At 41.3% G+C, this 17,361-nt stretch overlaps 1 protein-coding gene across 1 annotated transcript; it reads right to left on the reverse strand.

Moving 5' to 3' along the window:
- Positions 1-6,014: 6,014 nt before the first annotated feature.
- Positions 6,015-9,255, reverse strand: LOC137215434 (zinc finger protein 154-like). The gene is made up of 4 exons (XM_067720667.1): positions 9,014-9,255; positions 7,120-7,684; positions 6,517-6,978; positions 6,015-6,432 (listed from the first exon to the last, which is right to left on the reverse strand). The coding sequence occupies exons 1-4, from the start codon at positions 9,210-9,212 to the stop codon at positions 6,015-6,017; spliced, it is 1,644 nt and encodes a 547-aa protein (XP_067576768.1). The 5' UTR covers positions 9,213-9,255.
- Between the last annotated feature and the right edge of the window lie 8,106 nt (positions 9,256-17,361).

Below are 17,361 nucleotides of genomic sequence, written 5' to 3' on the forward strand. Positions count from 1 at the left end.
TTTCCGACCACAATGCTATGAGACTAGATATCAATTACATGAAAAGATCTGTAAAAAATACAAACACATGGAGGCTAAACAATACACTACTTAATAATGAAGTGATCACTGAAGAAATCAAAGAGGAAATCAAAAAATACCTAGAAACAAATGACAATGGAGACACAACGACTCAAAATTTTTGGGATGCAGCCAAAGCAGTTCTAAGAGGGAAGTTTATAGCAATACAATCCTACCTTAAGAAACAGGAAACATCTCGAATAAACAACTTAACCTTGCACCTAAAGCAATTAGAGAAAGAACAAAAAAACCCCAAAGTTAGCAGAAGGAAAGAAATCATAAAAATCAGATCAGAAATAAATGAAAAAGAAATGAAGGAAACGATAGCAAAGATCAATAAAACTAAAAGCTGGTTCTTTGAAAGGATAAACAAAATTGATAAACCATTAGCCAGACTCATCAAAAAAAAAAGGGAGAAGACTCAAATCAATAGAATTAGAAATGAAAAAGGAGAAGTAACAACTGACACTGCAGAAATACAAAAAATCATGAGAGATTACTACAAGCAACTCTATGCCAATAAAATGGACAACATGGAAGAAATGGACAAATTCTTAGAAAGGCACAACCTGCCAAGACTGAATCAGGAAGAAATAGAAAATATGAACAGACCAATCACAAGCACTGAAATTGAAACTGTGATTAAAAATCTTCCAACAAGCAAAAGCCCAGGACCAGATGGCTTCACAGGTGAATTCTATCAAACATTTAGAGAAGAGCTATCACCTATCCTTCTCAAACTCTTCCAAAATATAGCAGAGGGAGGAACACTCCCCAATTCATTCTACGAGGCCACCATCACCCTGATACCAAAACCAGACAAGGATGTCACAAAGAAAGAAAACTACAGGCCAATATCACTGATGAACATAGATGCAAAAATCCTCAACAAAATACTAGCAAACAGAATCCAACAGCACATTAAACGGATCATACACCATGATCAAGTGGGGTTTATTCCAGGAATGCAAGGATTCTTCAATATAAGCAAATCAATCAACGTGATACACCATATTAACAAATTGAAGGAGAAAAACCATATGATCATCTCAATAGATGCAGAGAAAGCTTTTGACAAGATTCAACACCCATTTATGATAAAAACCCTGCAGAAAGTAGGCACAGAGGGAACTTTCCTCAACATAATAAAGGCCATATATGACAAACCCACAGCCAACATCGTCCTCAATGGTGAAAAACTGAAAGCATTTCCACTAAGATCAGGAACAAGACAAGGTTGCCCACTCTCACCACTCTTATTCAACATAGTTTTGGAAGTTTTAGCCACAGCAATCAGAGAAGAAAAGGAAATAAAAGGAATCCAAATCGGAAAAGAAGAAGTAAAGCTGTCACTCTTTGCAGATGACATGATACTATACATAGAGAATCCTAAAGATGCTACCAGAAAACTACTAGAGCTAATCAATGAATTTGGTAAAGTAGCAGGATACAAAATTAATGCACAGAAATCTCTGGCATTCCTATACACTAAGGATGAAAAATCTGAAAGTGAAATCAAGAAAACACTCCCATTTACCATTGCAACAAAAAGAATAAAATATCTAGGAATAAACCTACCTAAGGAGACAAAAGACCTGTATGCAGAAAATTATAAGACACTGATGAAAGAAATTAAAGATGATACAAATAGATGGAGAGATATACCATGTTCTTGGATTGGAAGAATCAACATTGTGAAAATGACTCTACTACCCAAAGCAATCTACAGATTCAATGCAATCCCTATCAAACTACCACTGGCATTTTTCACAGAACTAGAACAAAAAATTTCACAATTTGTATGGAAACACAAAAGACCCCGAATAGCCAAAGCAATCTTGAGAACGAAAAATGGAGCTGGAGGAATCAGGCTTCCTGACTTCAGACTATACTACAAAGCTACAGTAATCAAGACAGTATGGTACTGGCACAGAAACAGAAATATAGATCAATGGAACAGGATAGAAAGCCCAGAGATAAACCCACGCACATATGGTCACCTTATCTTTGACAAAGGAGGCAGGAATGTACAGTGGAGAAAAGACAGCCTCTTCAATAAGTGGTGCTGGGAAAACTGGACAGGTACATGTAAAAGTATGAGATTAGATCACTCCCTAACACCATACACAAAAATAAGCTCAAAATGGATTAAAGACCTAAATGTAAGGCCAGAAACTATCAAACTCTTAGAGGAAAATATAGGCAGGACACTCTATGACATAAATCACAGCAAGGTCCTTTTTGACCCACCTCCTAGAGAAATGGAAATAAAAACAAAAGTAAACAAATGGGACCTAATGAAACTTAAAAGCTTTTGCGCAGCAAAGGAAACCATAAAGAAGACCAAAAGACAACCCTCAGAATGGGAGAAAATATTTGCAAATGAAGCAACTGACAAAGGATTAATCTCCAAAATTTATAAGCAGCTCATGCAGCTTAATAACAAAAAACAAACAACCCATTCCAAAAATGGGGAGAAGACCTAAATAGACATTTCTCCAAAGAAGATATACAGAGTGCCAACAAACACATGAAAGAATGCTCAACATCACTAATCATTAGAGAAATGCAAATCAAAACTACAATGAGATATCATCTCACACCAGTCAGAATGGCCATCATCAAAAAATCTAGAAACAATAAATGCTGGAGAGGGTGTGGAGAAAAGGGAACCCTCTTACACTGTTGGTGGGAATGTAAATTGATACAGCCACTGTGGAGAACAGTATGGAGGTTCTTTAAAAAACTACAAATAGAACTACCATATGACCCAGCAATCCCACTACTGGGCATATGCCCTGAGAAAACCATAATTCAAAAAGAGTCATGTACCAAAATGTTCATTGCAGCTCTATTTACAATAGCCCAGAGATGGAAACAACCTAAGTGTCCATCATCGGATGAATGGATAAAGAAGATGTGGCACATATATACAATGGAATATTACTCAGCCATAAAAAGAAACGAAATTGAGCTATTTGTAATGAGGTGGATAGACCTAGAGTCTGTCATACAGAGTGAAGTAAGTCAGAAAGAGAGAGACAAATACCATGCTAACACATATATATGGAATTTAAGGAAAAAAATGTCATGAAAAACCTAGGGGTGAAACAGGAATAAAGACACAGACCTACTAGAGAATGGACTTGAGGCTATGGGGAGGGGGCAGGGTAAACGGTGACAAAGCGAGAGAGAGGCATGGACATATATACACTACCAAATGTAAGGTAGATAGCTAGTGGGAAGCAGCCGCATAGCACAGGGAGATCAGCTCGGTGCTTTGTGACCGCCTGGAGGGGTGGGATAGGGAGTGTGGGAGGGAGGGAGACGCAAGCGGGAAGAGATTTGGGAACATATGTATATATATAACTGATTCATTTTGTTATGAAGCTGAAACGAACATACCATTGTAAAGCAATTATACTCCAATAAAGATGTAAAAAAAAAAAAAAAAAAAGGTTAACATTTTTAATGGCTAACCATACCCACTACTGGCAAGGATATGGAAAAACTGTATGTCTCATACACTGCTAGCAGGAATACAAAAGATCACAATTTGCAATTTCTTAAAAAGTTAGCTACCCACTTACCCTGTAACTCAGGCATTGCACCCGCCTCCACCTCCACCCCACCCCCCACTGCCAAATTAACACAAGATAAATGAAACATGTATGCGAAGAACTAGATTCAAATATCTTAGCAGGTTTATTTGCAACAATCAGAAACTGGAAAGAACTCAAATATGCATAAAAAGACAAAAGAATAAACAAATAGTGGTACACCCACAAACTGTCATACTTCTAAGCAATACAAAAAAAAAAAACAACTACTCATTTAAGCATCATTGATGACTATCAAAATGAGTAAGCCACATGAGGCTACTCAAAGGAAAAAAAGTGTAAACACTTTATGAGTAGAATCATATACAATTCTAAAATGGAAGCTAATCTATTATAATGGAAAGTAAACAAATGTTTGCCTGGAGAGCAGAGATAGTACAGAAGGAGACATTATTAAAGGGCATGAAGTAAAACAGAGGATGATGGAGAGGCTCATTATTATGATTGTGGTGGTGCTTTTATGGATTTACATGAATGTCAAAACTTGTCAAAATGTTAAGTTTAAATATAATCAGTTTGTTGTATGTCACTTATACCTTACTAAAGCTCTGAAAATATGATTCAAAACAGAAAGCTAGATTTCCTACAATTCTGGAAAATTAGTTTGGCAAACCTCTACTGATTCCACCAACTCTTTCCTCATGTCTGGGAGGGATACCTTGCCTTAGTGGTGGCAAATATCAGAAGCAACAAGGCAATTTCCACAAAATTCAATGGGAATGAAGGCTGGGTTACAAAGGGCACAACTCATCTTCACCATCCTCATTTTCCTACACAGCAAGAGATTTGAGGTGAACACGCACACATGCTACAGGAATCCACAGAACATTTATAAATTTTTCCTCTCACAACAGCCTCCCTACACAAAATACACAGTTCTGGAGGCCATGAGAATTTCTGCACCTGCTCATCCTTCATAGCTATAGGGACTGGAACATTGTGGAGGTCCGTTCAAAACAGACACATTCCAACAATCTTGTGGCAGTCTCTTCCCCTCCCTACAAAACCAGTGTTCCTGTAACAAATGATTTCCCTGCCCATAAATCATATAACCTATGCTGCCACTATTTGGAATTCTGGACATGAGGGTACATGGATCCAATGCAAGACCTGGGAAACAGATTTCCCTTACCACCTGGACACAATGCAATACTCCCTGTGAACAAGACAATTTCTTCTTGCTTTAGGAAGCACCAAAGTTTATCACAACAGCCCCTCTACAGACTGACCTCTGAACCAAAAAAATACCAACGCATCCAGGTTACAGATAAGGATTACATCCCTGCAGTCTTTTCTTGGAGGCCTTGGGCAGCAATGCCAACTAGGACAAAACTAGAGAGAAGTATACTCTACATCATATTGTTCCCTCTGAGGCGCACAGAATTTGGGATCCCACAAGAAAGCTCTTCAGCCCTGTTGTCACAACTCAGTTGTTTTCAAATCACCACAGTGTACAGAATCCCAAGATTAAAGGAGCTTAAACAGTAAGGCCTCCATTTTCACACCAACCAGTACAATGGGAAGAAGGCTATTCTTGGACTGGAGACATGAAGCACAGGAAAATCCCATCACAGCAGTCATGTGAGACCAACAACATCCCTGAAAAAAGTAGTCCTGGTTGCAAGTCACCAGCAGAGTCCTCTAGGCCAAAAATTGGTCAGATCAGTGAGGTAACCCATCAAACAAATTAGAAAGGAATGAGTGCTCAGGATTATAAAGACTCCCACAAACAGGACAACATCAAGGTCTCCTTCCCTGGACTCGGTGGGGTGGTTCAATGATGCACATCATGAGAACCTGCCACATAGTAGTGGTGAAATGGCTTTTGCTATGGAACTGGCAATGATGTAAACCTGGTAAGGGCCCTGGGCAGGTTAAGAAATGCACTGAAGCTCCCATAAACCTGGAATTTAAGTGGTTTATTGGGTGTATTGGCAGATAGCACCCTCATAAGGGATCTCCCCAGTGTTATACTGAACAATCCATCCCTGCACAACTACTCTTTTTCTGAAGTGAACTTTGTGGTGTCCAATGAAATAAGACTGAAGCCTGTGAACTCTCCAGTGTGAAATGAGGCTACAGTTTGGCTAAAGGTTTCCCACAGTTATCACATCCATAAGCCCATTAACCAATGTGAACATTATGGTGTTTTATGAGACTGTAGTTTTAGGTAAAGGATTTCCAACATTTCCTACAACATACAGACTTTCTGCAGTGTGGACACTCCTGTGTTTAATGAACCTGGAGTTTTTAGCAAAGGATTTCCCACATTCACAGCACTTACATGGCTTTGATCCAGTGTGAGTTCTCTGATGTTGAAAAACAGAACTTGGGCTAACCAACTTCCCAAATTTTCTTTACTTTTATGAGTTTTCTCCAGTGAACTCTCTGATGTCGAAGGACTGAAGAACTTTGGGCAAATGCTTTCCCACACTCACTGCACTCATAAGGCCTTTCTCCAGTGTGAATTCTCCTGTGTTTAATGAAGGCTGAATTATCAGCAAAGGATTTTCCACATTCAGTGCACTCATAAGGCCTTGAACCAGTGTGAATTCTCTGATGTTGAAGGAGTGCAGAGTTTTGGCTAAATGATTTCCCGCATTTGTTGCATTTATATGGCCTTTCCCTGGTGTGAACTCTCTGATGTATAATGAGGTAGGATTTCTTGCTAAAGAATTTCCTACATTCCCCACACTCATATGGCCTTTCACCAGTGTGAACTCTCTGGTGTTCAATGAGATGGGACTTGTTGCTAAGTAATTTCCCATATTTCCCACACTTATAAGGTCTTTCTCTAGTATGGACTCTCCAATGTTGAATAAGGTTGGACTTTTGCCTAAATGATTTTCCACACTCCCCACACTTATAAGTCCTTTCTCCAGTGTGAACTCTCTGATGTCGGAGGAATGAAGAGCTTTGGCAAAATGTTTTTCCACATTCACTGCATTTATAAGGCCTTTCTCCAGTATGAACTCTCCTATGTTTAATGAGTCTGGAGTTTACAGCAAAGGATTTTCCACATTCAGTGCATTCATAAGGCTTTGATCCAGTGTGAAGTCTCTGATGCTGAAGGAGCATAGAGTTTTGTGTAAAAGTTCTACCACATTCATTGCACTCATAAGGCCTTTCCCTAGTGTGAATTCTCCGATGTTGAAGGAGGGTAGAGCTTTGGCTAAACGATTTTGCATATTCATCACATTCATATGGCTTTTGTTTCATGTGAACTCTCTTGTGTGTAAAGAGGTTGGAGCACTGAGTATATGATTTCCCACATTCTGTACATTCATAAGGCCTATCTCTAGTGTTACTTCTCTGGTGTTCAATGAGGTTGGACTTTCTGTTAAATAATATCCCATGTTCCCCAGGTTCAAAAGTTCTTTCTCCATTGTAAACTTTCTGATGCTGACTGACGTTACAGCTTCTCTCACACTGATTACACATAAAACATCTTTCTCTAGTGAGGAGTCTCTGCTGCTGAACAAGTGTGTGTTTGGGACTGAAAGCTTTTGTGCATTCTTCCCAGTTATGGTAAGTTTTTCCCCTCTGAAAGGCCATCCCACACTCGGCTCTGCTGTTTGACCTCTCCCAGGTGTGAGTAGCCCATTCCTGGAGAAACTGAGAACTGGCCAAGGAGTCCTTCCCAACCACCCTGAAGACTAATGGCTTCCTTGACACATGGTACTTGCAGTTCTTCACAAATGAGGCTCTGTCCACATCTCTTCTGAAGGGTTTCTCCCTGATGCACTGCCTCTGATGCTGATGAAGGTTTATGCTTACATACAATTGTTTCCCACATGTCTCACACCTATGTAATTTCTGCTTTGAATGTGTTCCTTGATATTTATTCAAGTACAAAAATTCTCTCAATATCTGGACACATATTTCACAAGGGTGGGCCTTTCTGAAGGACAGATCTGCCTTGGGACTCCTGATCTGTGACACTCTTTGAACAGAAGTACACTGTTCAAAAGAAGCCTTCTCATTCTCCACTTCATGGCAACAACCTAAAAGCAAGAAATGTTGGCGAAGTACTGTTGATTTCCGTGGGAGGGGGGAGCCCACACACCAGTGTGTGTCTGACAAACACATGAACGAGTTTGTGTGATTATTTACAAGAACACAGAGTTGGGTTCAAGTTGATGACATGGCTGTTAGCAATACTGGGCTATAAAGGCCACAGGATGGGGGAAGACCACATGAGAGAAAAGACACAACCATGTGATGTGTCATAGGGAAGAGAGGCAGTGTGAAAAATTAAAGTCGATGGTTAAAAAATTAATTACAAACAACTTTCAACAGGACCTTGTCTGCTGTTAACACATGACTGCAATGTAGATGGGTATTTCCAGGCCCAAGAAAACGGGACTGCAACAGAACAGCTGTTGGTCAGGAACATTTTAAGAATGGGTACATGTTTGATTATAGAAAATATATGGGCCAACGTTAGAGAATGCACAGATAAAGCAGTGAGAAAAGTGGGTGATACAGGGAGTTTAGAGACGTGAGGATTAGCCACAGGCTGGAATAAAAGTGGAAGAATCACAGTGCAGAATTGACAAGTCAGCACTGTTAAGAATGGGGCAGAAAAAGCAAAAATAAGGTGTGGCCACTGGAAGTAGCATCAAAACACTAGTCAAACAGAACAAATTTCTGGTATCACTTGAACACAGGACTATCATACACTCCCATAGTGCTACTGTACAGCAGCCCTTTGAGCCCATTTGGCTGAGTCTGAATTCATATCCATCCTGTGGACAAACAAGGGCTCTCCACCCCACTTCCAAAATGAACAAGTGTATGGGACCTGGATGATGAAAATAACAGGGGAAAGATACCACCTATGAGCAGCTGACCCATACTCATCACATCATAGGCCAGAGAAAAACATCTAAATACTATTAAGAGAACTTTGGAAAGGGGTCTTGCAAGAAGTCCATGGTCTACATCAGAGAATTAATTCCCAGCACAGGCAGTCATGAGGAAATGTCAGTGAAAAGAAGGAAGTAGAATCTGAGGCGCAAGGATGACATGCATCTAGACAACATCACCCAGAAGGAAGAGGGCAAGTATGGTGGGATACATTAGGCTGAATGGAAGATTCCTGACCCTGGATCCTTCCAGGGAAGGCTGTAGAGAAGCAGATATGGGGCCTATTCAAGGAGAACAGATGGCAGTGCAAACATCTCAGCCCAACCAACCATAGCAATAACTTAGGGAATTGGGGGAAAAAAGCAGTGACAATGGTCCTGACATGAAAAGGACAGACTTGTCTCTGGGGAAAAGGAAAGGGCAGAGACTAGTTCAGGACATGGGGAAAGGTTTGAGGTTCTTACCCAGGGAGGTTATAAGTGCCAAGTTCTCCAGCATCACATCATGGTACAGGTATCTTTGAGCCTCACCAAGGAGACCCCATTCCTCCCAGGAAAAGGTCACAGCTACATCTTCAAAGTTCACACTGACCTGCCATGATGGTGACAGATAAAACCACAAACAGTCCACTTCTGAGAAGTCACAATCTATTTCCCCACACATCTACCCTATGACTATCCATCACCCAAGCTTCCCAAATCAGAGGATCAATCAGGCCCTGACACCATGGTGTGGTTTTCTCCCCACGGGCCCACTGATCACTAGGTACAACAACCAGGAAGAAGAGACAGGTGGATGAACATATAGCTCAGCTATAGGCTTGGCATAAAGGGATCCACCCCCTCCTGACAAGCAATTCCCCTGGTGTGGCCATCGTCCTGAAATTATCAATGCAGTGCCCTGGAACCATCAGACATGTTCCCTCTTCAAGCACACATCACTCCTTAAACTGTACATCCCTCAGTCTCAGTATCCCACAGCCACACATGACCATGGCCACCAACACCTCACTCTCCCACACCATAGCCATCTCCCTCCCCTCCCCATGTTACTTGTATTTAAATCAGTTCCTCCTAACCCCACCACAGGGCTATGATGGTGGCCTAACACATGACACCTGAGACTGGACCGATGAGACTGACAGCAGTTTCTTAATCACATAAATTCACACATCTGAGAATAGGACACCACTCACCACAAAGGCGTACATGGGCAAAAACAACACACACAGGGGCTGTGGGATGGAACCTTTCTAGGATGAAGGGGTTGGGATGTTCCAAGGAGGATGTGATTGTCTTATCTGAACAATTCTGAGGGCTGGTAGGGAACTGATACCCGATACAAAGAAGCTCCTGGTTTGCTTTGTAAAAATGGTTGTTAGGCTAGGAGACGTTATCTGAAGGAACACTGTGGGGAGAGGAACTTGCACTCAGGCCATTTGAGGACACCCAGGTTTCACCAAGCGTGAAGGAAGCACATCATATTGGGTTTAGGCCTTACACCACAACTCGGCAGACAGCATCCACAGTACAACTGGTAAAGTCAAGCAGGACCCAATATGACCACAGACCTCCCACAATTCCCAATGGCAGCATCAGAAATCATCTATAAATGCCTTACTGCATGACTCTGATCCTTGCCTCAAATTTAAGGAATAGAACCACGTGTGGATCTCAGATACTCACAGTCCCATGCTACTTCTGTGCTGCCCTTCCTGTCCCTCGGCAATGACAACACTTCTCTGCTCCCTTACCTTCATTCATACTCCAGCCCCATTACTCACCCTCCCCAAGCATAGTGATTCTCACAGATGACCTTATTTGCTCATGGCCATATATACCAGGTTGAATGAAACACCCCAGACCCTACCAAAGTCCTCACAAATCTTGGTGAGCCTATATAGTGGTGAATAAGCACCAGATCTGGCCTGAGTGTCATATGCATGAATTACCCTTGCTTCTACATCCATCTCATGTCCACTCTTCTCTTGGAAGCTCTGGCCACCTGCCAGACTTTCTTGTCTCATACACCAAACCTTCATGGTCATTTACCTACATTTATGAAGGCTGACACCATCACCCAGGTACACAAGCATGAAACCAAATCCTCTGACCCCACCCTCCACACATCTCCCCCTAAAAGCTTTGCCACCACAACCCGAAGCTTGCCTCTCTTAATGTGAGCCACAGGTCATTCACCTTGGTCCACACTCTAGTTACATTTTGGATGTCTCTAACCTGAATCACTCCCAAGAATTCCAAACCTGTATGTTAGATGTTCATTTGATGCCTTTATTCAGTGGTGTCTGAAATATCTCAGACTCTTAACATTGTCCAAAAAAAGCTCCTGCTAAACCCAGTGAACATTACACCTACTACCAACTTGCTCATCTCAACTGATGCAGCTTCCAACCCTACAGCTGCAAAGCCAGGGCTCATCATTGATCCCTGCGTTTCACTCCCTCACCACCCATGTTAGAAATCTAGCTGTCCCCTTTAAAAACATGAAGCCAGAATACAACCACATTTCCTAAGGCACGCCCCTGCTCCATTAACCCTCACCTGGACTATGACAGTAGCCTCCACAATGATGTTCCTTCTTCCTCTCTCAAGCCCACAGTCTGTTTTCCACTCTAAACCCAAATGAAGCCTGTTAAGGCCTTGGTCATATCACCTCCCTACCGTGAGCCAAACCTCTAGAACACACACCTGACATCTCAGGCAGTTGTTCCCCTCCTGACTCCAAACCACCTACTATTTACTCCTACCTGTAAAAAGAGGATACCTGTGGTTCCTGAATATTCCTGAGCTCAATTTTACCTCTAAGCATTTGCACATCCTGGTACCATGTCTTGGGTTAACCATACACACCTGTTTACAATGGTTGCCAGAAATGGGAACACCTCCATATAATTGTAGCATGGACTTGGGACACTGGGCTTGGAGTTTTTCTGCATGCCCAGACTCAAGGAGGGGGAAAAATGGCATCAAGCATCTCAGGACACCACAATTCCAGGGAACATAGGGGTGAAAGCAGGGCTGGTGAGGCAATGGGACACCCTCTACTTCCCTGTGCAGGTTCCATAGGCACTTCTCTAACCGTGAGAACCTGAGTGAAGAGGCAGGTCCTAAAGGAATGCGTCCATGGTGGGATTTGAGGGGCTAACTGTATGTACTCCTGCCTGGCCTTGGAGTCAGGTGACCTCAGGCTGGCTGACTAACTTCTGGGCCTCAATGCTCAGTGTTGCCTCTTACCAGCTGTGGGACCCTGAACAAAGATTCAACCTCCTAGGACCTCAATGTCCTCATCAACCCTCTCCACCCTGTTCTTCCTTTAAACGGCTCTTGGGAATGCTCTAACATCTGACGGGAGATACTATCTTCCTTTATTCGAAACACCCCATGGCCTTTAGAATCCTCGCAATAAAGTACAATCCTGGGTCGGTTACACCAGGTCTAGCTCCACTAACACTGTTCCCTGTAAGCAGAAAGCTGACCCTAGGTTTCCTGAATCCTCCCGCCTCAGGCCGATTTCCAAGCCTTCGCATCTGCGGGTACCTCTGCCTGTGACCTCTCCCACGCGCCATCACGCTGTCATAAACAGGGCCCCACCCACGACCGCTTCGCTGTCCTGGGCACCGTGGCCTGGGCTGCGGGCATGTGAGCAGGCGCCCCACACTCGGGGTTTTAATGTCTGGTGGAGTGAGGGGTGTGAGGGCCCGGGGAACGAGCGTTTACCTACGGCGGGTACCTCAACGCCGCCGCCATCGGACTGTGGGCGGAGCGGGGCCGGGAGCGGCGGAAGAGTCTGGGGGAGGCGGGCATGGCGGTCCGTCTCACGTGCCTGGCGCCAGGCACCCCAGGCGGCGTCGCCTAACTTCAGATCCGCCTCTGTGCCTTGGGGACAGCCCCTCCCCCGGACCTCCCGTTCCAGTCACTCCGGTCCTGACACAGCGCTCCGGAGCTGAACAGAACCAGAGCAGTTAAAATGCCCACCTTGGGGGCTTCCCTGGTACCTTGGGGGCTTCCCTGGTGGCGCAGTGGTTGAGAGACCGCCTGCCGATACAGGGGAGGTCCGGGAAGATCCCACAGGTCGCGGAGCGGCTGGACCCTTGAGCCATGGCCACTGAGCCTGCGCGTCCGGAGCCTGTGCTCCGCAACGGGAGAGGCCACAACAGTGAGAGGCCCGCGTACCGCAAAAAAAAAAAAAAAAAAAAAGAAAAGAAAAAAAATGGCCGCCTTGGGGAGGGGGACGGAAGTCCCGTCCCCTACGAGTTGTGCCCAAACGGAAATCCCTTTTTCTGCGCCTTCACTGGCTCAGCGACGCAGCCTTCAATGCAGGGCACTCTGGATCCTGCAGTTCCCAGTTTCCAGGAAAAAAGGCCAGGGTCCACCTCAAAGGGCGCCAGGAAATGACTCCTCCCTGTCCACGGCCAGAGCAGTGACTCGACCCTCTTAAAAGGGGCCAAACGTAAGGGTGGTAGGGATGCGTTCTGCAGCTGATCGCCATTAGGCATCCAGGCCATGAATTAGGATGACAAATCTTTCCCAGGATGGTAGGGGCAGCAGTGCAAATTCTGTAAGGAAACATTTTGTTCATTTTATCCTGAGTATTTGTAAATTTTTCTTGGTTATAAGGCAAACATTTTAAAAAATTTCCTTCATGCCTTTATGATTCTCATTTGTAGAATTGTAATTTATTTCCGGATACTAATCTTAAATATGGCAAACTTGAGGAAGTGTAAATATGCCAGATATTCATGACGTAATTTTTTGAAATTCTTCTATGTAGATAATCGTACATTTTGATATAAATTAAAGGTCTGTAAATCGTTTTCCAGTTATTTTAATTCTTTATTGTCTGTGTCATAGCACCAGCTAGAATGTCCAGTATATTTAATATAAGCACTAATAATGAGAACCTTGTTTACTTGTTAATTTTTTTTTTTGCTTGCTAATTTTAAACCAAAATCTCTGATTTTATTACTAAAATGCTGGTTTATTGTAGTGTTTTCTTTGATACATTTTGACTAATTAATGATATATATATTTTTTCTGCATAGTTGTGGTGTTGTTTTCTAATGTGAATAGATCTATTTTTTTCTGCATTTATTAAGATAAACGTTTTATAATTCATTAGTATAATGAATGCTATTAATGTATTTTCTAATACTAAACGATTCTTGAATTACTGGGATGCTTTTAACTTGTTCTACATTCTGGAAGTGCAGCTAAATTTAATAAGTTTTATGAGAATGCTACGCTAGTACCATAAAATGAGTTGGGGAATACAAATCTCTGAAAGATTTGGAATAAGTTTGGATTCCTCATTTCAGTGAATAATTCATATAACTCCCTTTCTACAAATCAGGGTCTTCCTACAAATCTGTCAGATAATTTAAAAGTAGGAAGTGTCAAATAGATGTGATATTTGTTAGTTTGATAAAGAAAGACATGTCTGGGGACTTCCCTGGTGGTCTAGTGGTTAAGACTCAGCACTTCCAGTGAAGGGGGTGAGGGTTCAATCCCTGGCCTGGCAACTGGGATCCTCCCACATGCTGCACAGCCAAAAGATTAAAAAGAAAGAAAAAAAAAGACATGTCTGGTGGGTTGACTTATTTATGGTTTCATTTTGTTATTTTATTTTTTAATCAGATATACTGAGTTATAATATAAAACTATAAGATACCAATGTGTACATCGTGCTGATTTGACATATGGATACATTGAAAACAATCCCCCCCATCTATTTAATTAAGACATCACCTCATATATTCATCTTGTGTGTGTGAGACAGAGAAAACATTTAAGTAATACTCTCTCCGCATATATCAATTATAAAATACAGTGTTATCCACTATACTCATTGTATTTTACATTAGATGCTCAGACGTTATTCATTTTATACCTGAAAGTTTGTTCCCTTTCACCAAACTCTCCTTATTTCTTCCACTGCCCCCCTTAACCCCAATAACATTTATACTCTCTATTTCTATGAGTTTGACTTTTTAAGGTTCTGCATAAAAGTGATACTATACAGTATTTGTCTTTCTCTGTTTCACTTATTTCATGTAGCACAATGCATTAAAGGTCCATTGATGTTGTCACAAATGGCAAGAGCTCCTTCTTTCTCATGGCTATGTAGTATTCATATATATATGGGCTCCCTATATATATCGCATCTTCTTTATCCATTCGTCCACTGATGGACACTTAGGTTGTCTCCGTATCTTGGGAATTGTGAAAAATGCTGTAATGAACGTGGGAGAGCACATATCATTTCAATATCCTGTTTTCATTTCCTTTAGAATTATACCCATATGTGGAATTGCTGGATAGTAGGGTAGTTCCATTTTTAATTTTTTGTGGAAACTCTCTACTTTTTTCCACAGTAGCTGCACTAATTTACATTCACAGAATCGGTAGACAAGGGTTCACATTTCTCAACAACCTAACACTGTTATCCCTTGTTTTCTGATGACTGCCATTCTAACGTGTGAGGTGGTATTTCATTATGGCCTTGCTTTGCATATTTAGTAATGTTGAACACATTTCCATGTATTTGTTGCCCATTTTTATGTATTCTTTGGAAAATATGTCCATTGCTCATTTTTAAATTATTTATTTTGCTATTAAGTTGTATGAGTTCTTTATATATTTTAGATATTAACCCCTTATCAGATGTATGATTTTCAAATATTTCCTGCCATTCTGTATATTCCCATTTCATTTTGTTGATGGTTTCCTTTGCTATGCAGAAGCTTTTTCGATTGATGTACTCCCACTTGTTTATTTTTGCTTTTATTATCTTTGCTTTTTGTGTCAAACCCAAAAAAATCAATGCCAAGGCAAATGAAAAGGAGCTTTCACCCTATGTTTTCTTCTAGAAGTTTTATAGTTCCAGGTGATATGTTCAAATCTTTCGTCCATTTTGAGTTGATTTTTGTGTATGGTGTAAGATAGGGTTAAAGTTTTGCTCTTTTGTGTCTCTCTGTTCCCCAACGCCATTTATTGAATAGACAATCCAGTCCTCATTGTGTATTCTTGACACCTTTGGTGTAAGCAAATTCACCATATGTGCACATGTTTATTTCTGGGCTCTATATTCTGTTCCATTGATCTATAGTTGTCTCTATGCCAATGGTGGGATTTAATAGCTTAATTCCAATTCCTCATACTATACTGGGAGTATGATTGCATATTTCTAAAATTAAATACACTCTGTAAATATTTATTGCGATTAAGTTCATGCAATAATCTGTAATGAGACTGTGTCCTTCCCATACCTCCATTCACAGAATCTTTACAATAGCGTCAAGGGTATGTTTCAGTAAATGACAGAGACTTGAATGATTTCCAGTTATCTAAGTAGATAACCAACTAACTTTTGCCCCCAGTAGTCATAAGGTCATTTCTAACCCAGTCAGAAATGAATAATTTTATGATGAAACATTAATATGTCATTATTCTTTTGTCTGATGACAAATAGCTGATGGACACTGTTAAGCAATGAAGCCACAGTAAATAAAGCATTTTATTTACCACACTGACATGACCCCACCATGTCACACAGTCAGAACCTTCAATGTGAGAACTCTCTGACTTGGTTCGCTAACTTTGACTTTCTCAATTACCTCATTTCTTTGCATTTCTGCTCCCTATTCATTTTCCTCTTTTTTTTTTTTTTGTCCATGCCATGGGCTTCCAGATCTTAGTTCCCTGACCAGGAATTGAACCCGGGCCCCCAGCAGTGGAAATGCAGAGTCCTAACCACTGGACCAGTCCTAACCCTGACCAGGAATTCCCCCTCTATTCATTTTCTATTGCCCTTGCAACAAATTATTACAAACTTAGAAGCTTAAGACAGTTTCTATAGACAACATATAGTAGGATCTTGGTTTTCTACCTACTCTGAAAATCTCTTGTAATTGGTCTTCTGCTGTTCAAAGTGATTACTAATAGAGTTGGATTAATATATACCACATCTGTTACTAATTTGTGTTTGTTGCCCTTGCTCTTTGAATTTTTGTCTCACACTCTTTACCTGCTTTATGTGGTTTTCACTGAGTGTTTTATGATTCCATTTTATCTTGTTAGCATATCAGTTATATTTTTAGCTGTTCCTATAGAGTTTGCAGTAAACATCGACAACTAATCCAAGTCCACTTTCAAGTAACGCCTTTTCCACTTCACGTAGTGTACCTCATAATAATAAAATAATCCCAATTCTTCCCTCTAATCCCTTGTATTATTGATGTTATTCATTTCACTTATATAAAAGCATAAGCATACACACACACACACACAAGACATGCATACAGATAAGCATACATAATAGAATATGTTGTTGGTATTACTACTTCAAATTGTTATCTGTTAGATCAATTAAGAACAAGAAAAATAATATTTTATTTTTCCTTCATTTATTACTTCTTCACTGCTCTTCTTTATGTAGATTGGACTTTTTGACCTATATCATTTTTGTCATCTCTAAAGTTTTTTAACATTTCTTGCAAGGCAGGTGCTATGGTCTGAATGTTTGTGTTGTCCCTCCAAAACCTCTGTTGAAAGAATAACCCCCAAAGATGCTAGTATTAGGAGGTGGGGACTTTGAGAGATGCTTCAGTCATAAGGTGATAGAGCCCTCATGGGTGGAATTAGTCCCTTTATAAAAGACGCTCCAGAGAGGCCCCTAGCTCCTTCTATCACATGAGGACACAGCAAGAAACCACCTACTATGAACCAGGAAGAGGGTTCCCACCAGAGAACTCGACCATGCTGGAACCTGTACTCCACAGCCACCAAACCTATGA

This window comes from Pseudorca crassidens, chromosome 20, assembly GCF_039906515.1.
Source record: "Pseudorca crassidens isolate mPseCra1 chromosome 20, mPseCra1.hap1, whole genome shotgun sequence".
In the NCBI taxonomy this organism is placed as follows: domain Eukaryota; kingdom Metazoa; phylum Chordata; class Mammalia; order Artiodactyla; family Delphinidae; genus Pseudorca; species Pseudorca crassidens.

Excerpts from the sequence above, each read along its gene's own strand:
- LOC137215434 (XM_067720667.1), bottom strand. The coding sequence starts at position 9,212 with ATGTGTGGGGAAATAGATTGTGACTTCTCAGAAGTGGACTGTTTGTGG. Across the intron at positions 6,979-7,119 it reads ACTAGAGAAAGATGTTTTAT|AGATAGGCCTTATGAATGTA; the intron begins GTGTAATCAGTG and ends AAGTAACACTAG. Across the intron at positions 6,433-6,516 it reads GAGTGTGGAAAATCATTTAG|CAACAAGTCCCATCTCATTG; the intron begins GCAAAAGTCCAA and ends GAAATTACTTAG.